General features: G+C 62.1%; 1 protein-coding gene across 1 annotated transcript; it reads left to right on the top strand.

The window, feature by feature from the left end:
* Window positions 1–1,019: 1,019 nt before the first annotated feature.
* Window positions 1,020–5,418, top strand: BTBD17 (BTB domain containing 17). Its single transcript, XM_045569831.1, is given in 4 exon segments — window positions 1,020–1,104; window positions 2,525–2,801; window positions 4,256–4,622; window positions 4,624–5,418. Coding segments are annotated over 4 exon segments (1,437 nt in total). The 3' UTR covers window positions 5,332–5,418.
* Window positions 5,419–6,091: the final 673 nt, after the last annotated feature.

Raw genomic sequence — 6,091 nt, 5'->3', positions numbered from 1 at the left:
AGTCACAGTGGGGTGTCAAATCTGCAGCATGCCTCTCTGAAACTCTGGAAATGAGAAAAACTACAGTTGGAAATTAGGCAGAAGCTGGTAAAAGAAGCCTTCCAGAAAGGTGAACTCAGAGGCCTGAGGCCACTTGGGGAAGGCAGTGGCGGGGCCGACAGGTGCCCGGCCTCGGGCCTGCTGGCACTCAGGGCAGGAAGGTGGCCAGACATGCTCTGGGCAGGGGTCCTCCACACACAGTGGCAGGGTTGGGTGCATCTGCTGTTTGCCCAGCCCTGCCGTCTCAACTCACTTTGACTCTGGGAGGGTGACAGTCACAGTCTCCACGCAGCTTTCTTTCGGGCCCATCACCCTCCCCAGAGCGTGCCAGGAACTTTCTTCAACAAAGACCATGGAAATGACACAGTTACCCCACGGCCCGTATTCTAGAGATCCTTGCCTTCCTCTCCGGAGAGCTGGCCTGCCCCAAAATGGGGTTGGAGGAGGGGTGGGAGCCTGAGCTGCCTCTCCTCACCCCCCACCAGGCCCTGCCTTTGCAGCCGGCTCACCATGGCGCTCCAGCCACCGTGCTGCCAAGTGTGTTTTGTGCCAGGGTGGAGGCTGCGCCTGGGCGCGGGGGGAGGGAGCTGGGGACCCTCAGGCCAGTGGCTGCCAGTGGTCCTGGAGCCCCTCGCCTGCCCTTCAGAGAGCCCAAAACTTCCCAGAGAGAGGAACGCAAGGCCTGCTGGGGGGTAGGGAGATGTGGGGGGAGGAGGGCTCCGGATCTCTTCCCTTTGGGGGCCCAGTGGCAGCACAATAGCCTCTGGGGCTGCCGCTCTCTGGCTTAAGTGGTTGCCTGGGCAACAGCTGGGGCCACTTTCCACCAATCCATGGCAGAGGCCGGGTGGGGTGGGGGAGGGAGGCCAGGCAGGAAGGGGGTGCTGTCCCCTTGTGCAGAATCCTATATAAGGAGGAGGGATGTGAACAGAGTGGCCTGGGCTTCACTGTCCCTCCAGTGGTCTTGGGGGCAGAGCACAAAGATGCTTAGAATCGGCTACTCCAAGCCCAGGTCCTGGGGCAGCTTCTGGGCCATCCTGACCTTGGTGGGCCTGGTCACTCGTGCAGGTGAGTGGGTGGTGGGCTGGGTGGGGGTGCAGAGTAGGGTGGAGGGGCAGGACCTTCCAGCCCTAGCTGCACACGGCTGGCCTGGTGGGGGCAGTGTCCGGCCAGCTAGGGTCTCGACCGCTCCATGGACACATCTCCGTGGAACGAGGAGGGCAGCCTGCCCCGGAGGGGAGGAGGGGCCGGGCAGGCAGGCAGGGGTCTTAAAGATAAGAAGACCCTCTATTGCCCATTGTCCCAGGCAGAGGCCGAATGGGGACAACATCAGCATTCAAGTCCTTCAAAGTGACAGCTTGGGGAGGCGGGGCTGGGAAATGCACCACCCGCTTCTCTCTCGCCCTCCCTTTGTCCCTTGGTCCCCCCCTCCCCATCTCACAGATGCTCTGCTCTCTGCTGTCCACACTCACCATGGGCCTGTGTGTGTGTGGGGGGGGGCCCATCTGCTGCTGTCAGGAACCCTCCCTGCCTCTCCCTGCAAGGCCCCTCTGGCTGTCCTGAGCTTGGGAAAACTGCCGGCTGTGCCGCTGTAACTGAGCGCACATCCCCATCTGACTGTCCTGGCATCCCCGGAGCATGAGAGAAGGGCCCGGCCTGCTACCCGGAGAGCCCCATGCCAACACCCCTGGCCTCTGTGCTTTCTCCCGGCCCCCACATGCGGCCCATGGAAAGCGGGTTTCTGTCTCACAGGTCGGGACCCAAGAGGGCAGGGCTAGGCCTGGTGACAGCTTCCCTGCCATGCCTGCAGCCTCGCCTCCCGCCTGCCCCTCTCTTGCCCCTGCTCTGGCCTCCCTACCCGCTCTGCTCCCGGCACACCAAGGCCACCCCCTTCAGGGGCCTTTGCAAGGCTGGTTCCTCTGCCTCGACACTCGCTCGTTCCCTGGCTGGCTCTTTAAAGCTAGAGTGCTTACTGGTGTGCTTACTACTTATCTAACAGGCCAGTTTGTGCTTTCGTGGGCATTAAGGACTGGCTTATTTTGCCCACTGCCACATTCCAAGTGCTTAGGAGAATGTCCAGCACACAGGAGGTGCTCAGTGAGCATGTTAGTGAACGCACCGCCGCTGACAACCCCGAGGGGTTAGACAGTTCTTCAGGAGGTGACAGGGGCTGGGACCAAGAGTTTTCCCAAGCCTTGCCTGGGGTTCTGGCACCATAGAGACCAGTTCTGGGAATGTTGTCCCAAACCTGTTTCATGACCTGTCCCTGCCTGAAATGCACCCCTTTCCAAGAGCATCCTCTCGGGGTCTGCATTGGCACACCCTTCCCACCCAGCATGTGCTCATGGGCACAAACAGGTGTGCACTCACAGCCTTTCTCGGCCCACCCTGCTCTCTGCCCACACCCATGCACACGTGCTGCACCCTTAGACCGAGGCCCCAGGTTCGGGTGCCTTCTCAGGCTGTGCTGTGTTCCTTCCTGCTGCAGCCCAGAGAGCCGATGTCGGCGGGGAGGCAGCGGGCACCTCCATCAACCACTCCCAGGTGCTGCTCCAACGCTTGCAGGAGCTGCTGCGTCAGGGCAATGCCAGCGACGTGGTTCTGCGGGTGCAGGCTGCGGGCACCGATGAGGTCCGGGTCTTCCATGCCCACCGACTGCTGCTGGGACTGCACAGTGAGCTGTTCAGGGAGCTGCTGAGTAACCAGAGCGAGGTGGTGCTGCAGGAGCCCCGGGACTGCGCCGCCGTCTTCGACAAGTTCATCAGGTGAGGAGGGGGAGCATTAGGGGGGACGCTTCATCCCTGCCCCAGCCCCTGGTTCCTCCTCCCACAAGGTGGTGGAAACCCAGGCCCTTAGATGTCGTTGGGGTGGCAGCGCACCACCTCCTGCATCTCTGGTCCTACTGCCCTCTTGCGCAGTGGGGTGCAGCTTCCTGCCTTTGCCTGTGTGCTCTGTGCAGTTTGATGTCACTTCTCTGCCCTGTTAACCCCCTCAGAGCTGTTTCCAAACCTAGTCAGGGGAGCTTTTTAAAATGATAGATTCCCAGGCTCCACCCTGGATCATTGGTTTCAGGCCTAGGGTTGGGACCAGCGCTCATTTTTTATTTTAAAGCCTCCCTGTGGCTTTGCTGTCCAGCCAGGTTTGGAACTACAGAGCTAGGGAGCTGAAAACATTAGCCAGCTCTCTCCACTTCCCTGCTTCCTGCTAGTATGCTGCGCAGGGGGCACCATTCACACTATAGTCTAAGAAAGTAACCCTGTTCTAATGGCTTAGATTAGACGGTTGCAGAATTCCAGATATTGCTTCCAAGTTCCAGGCAACAGGAAGGAGGATACAACAGATGGGTGGAAAAGGGTCTTCCTGTTACCTGGAGTCAGTACATATAACCAGCCTTCCCCTAAATCCCACACCGTGCTCCACTGACATCTAATTGACCAGAAGTCAGTCACGTGGCCATACCCACTGCAAGGGAGCCTGGGAAACGTAGTCTTTTATTCCCAGAGGCAAACGTGCAGTGGAAAGGGGAGAGTAGATGTGAGGGCAGGTGGCCGGCACTTGCAACCACACTCCCACAGAACCAAGGGGGGCACTGTGTGCTGGTGGGGTGAGCAGGGGCACAGTGGCAGATGAGATGAGAGCAAGAGGCAACAGAGGGAGAGGAAAAACGCAGGGAGGAAGGTGAGGCTGCAAAAAGAAAGGGCAGGCAGGAGAAGGAGAGTTAACTGGTGTTGACAGTCTACTCTCTAACAAGATTCTTCACTGCCCTTGATTGTCACAGTAACCCCGAGGGGTGGGCGCTACTCCCCCTTTCCCAGATGGTTAGCCTAAGGTTCATCGAAGGTAAAAGACTTGCCCAGAATCCGGGCAAGCAGGTGGTAGGACATGAACCAGACTGGAAGGCTCACCATGGCAGAAGCCACATCCGTTTTGTGCCAGGCCATCACCAGGCACCTCCTAGAGGCTCTGTCAATGCCTGCAATTTCCATGTCCCCACCAGAAAAGGAAGGAAGGAAGGAAGGGGCTGTGAGGTGGGAACGGCCTGGGTGGGCTCTTGAGAGGAAAAGACGGAAGCCTCAGGGCCCATTCTCTGTGTGTGCTCCTGACCACGAACCTCGCCTCCCAAGCGGAGTCCCCTCTGGACTCGGAAAAAGTCACGCTGGGGGGTGGGTACCGCCTGATGCTGTCTTAACCCCGCGCCACCTCTCTGCCTCTCCCGCAGGTACCTGTACTGCGGGGAGCTGACCGTGCTGCTGGCCCAGGCCATCCCCCTGCACAGACTGGCCACCAAGTACGGCGTGGCCTCCCTGCAGCGCGGCGTGGCCGACTACATGCGCGCGCACCTGGCGGGAGGCGCGGGCCCGGCAGTGGGCTGGTACCACTACGCCGTGAGCACCGGGGACGAGGCCCTTCGCGAAAGCTGCCTGCAGTTCCTGGCCTGGAACCTGTCTGCCGTGGCGGCCAGCGCCGAGTGGGGCGCCGTGAGCCCCGAGCTGCTGGCGCAGCTGCTGCAGCGCTCGGACCTGGTGCTGCAGGACGAGCTGGAGCTGTTCCATGCGCTGGAGGCCTGGCTGGGCCGCGCGCGGCCGCCCCCCCGCCGTGGCCGAGCGCGCGCTGCGCGCCATCCGCTACCCGATGATCCCGCCGGCCCAGCTGTTCCAGCTGCAGGCGCGCTCGGCCGCCCTGGCGCGCCACGGCCCGGCGGTGGCTGACCTGCTGCTGCAGGCCTACCAGTTCCACGCCGCCTCGCCGCTGCACTACGCCAAGTTCTTCGACGTCAACGGCAGCGCCTTCCTGCCCCGCAACTACCTCGCGCCCGCCTGGGGCGCCCCGTGGGTCATCAACAACCCGGCCCGCGACGACCGCAGCACCAGCTTCCAGACGCAGCTGGGCCCGAGCGGCCACGATGCGGGCCGCCGAGTCACGTGGAACGTGCTCTTCTCGCCACGCTGGCTGCCTGTCAGCCTGCGCCCCGTCTACGCGGACGCCGCGGGCACCGCGCTGCCCGCCGCGCGCCCCGAGGACGGCCGGCCGCGGCTCGTGGTCACGCCGGCTAGCAGCGGCGGCGACGCGGCGGGTGTGAGCTTCCAGAAGACCGTGCTGGTGGGCGCGCGCCAGCAGGGCCGCCTGCTCGTCCGCCACGCCTACAGCTTCCACCAGAGCAGCGAGGAGGCCGGCGACTTCTTGGTGCACGCCGACCTGCAGCGGCGCAACTCCGAGTACCTGGTGGAGAACGCCCTGCACCTGCACCTCATCGTCAAGCCCGTCTACCACACCCTCATCCGGACCCCCAAGTAGCCTCCAAATTGGGAAATAAAGGCCTGGACGGCCCCAGGGACCTGGGAAGGGCGAAGTAGAGGTGGCTACAAGCTGGCCCCCGGCTGGCCAGGTACTGGTGGCCTTGGGGCTGGGCGGAATCTGGTGAGGGATGCTAGACCACACGCCTGGTGTCTGCAGCTGATTTCACAGCTGACTTGAAGGCAACGCTCTTCGTCCAGAATAAACCGATGCTCAGAGAGGTGAGGGGGTGTTTGAACCGCCAGTCCCTGGGTGTAAACAGCCCAGTCCCACAAGCTGCGGGTCTCCCGTGCCCTTCACTGAGCTGTTCCCTGAGAGCGAGGGCTTGGTGCAGACATGGTGCCACAGACGTGGTGCAGGGCAGGTAAGAACATCCAAAAGGTCAGAGCACCTGGCCAGCCTGGGAAGCCAGGGGCACCCCAGTACCCCTGGCAGGAGTTTTCTCACCCTGAAGCAGAGGGGCCTGGCTGAGCAGTTTCTCAGTCCCGACCTCCAAGGGGCAAACTCCTTGCCTGGGCTGTGAGGCTTTCTGTACTCTGGGCCACCCCACGTCCCTGATCCTCCTAGGAGGGGGCCTGGGCAGGTGTGAGGGTGGCAGGATGGTGGCATGGAAGCACGTTGCTAGCTGCATCCTGGGAAGGGCTTCAGGTCTAGAGAAAAGCCCCTTTCCACAGGTGCTGGCAGGTTGGTGCTATACAGCCATGGGGGGAGAGGGTAGGGAGGGGACGGGAGTTGGTTGAATCTTAATCAGTCGTGGCCA

This window comes from Lemur catta, chromosome 15 (genome assembly GCF_020740605.2).
Source record: "Lemur catta isolate mLemCat1 chromosome 15, mLemCat1.pri, whole genome shotgun sequence".
In the NCBI taxonomy this organism is placed as follows: Eukaryota; Metazoa; Chordata; class Mammalia; order Primates; family Lemuridae; genus Lemur; species Lemur catta.
The sequence above is the reverse complement of the archived record's forward strand: the minus strand, read 5'-3'. Positions and strand labels throughout refer to the sequence as shown.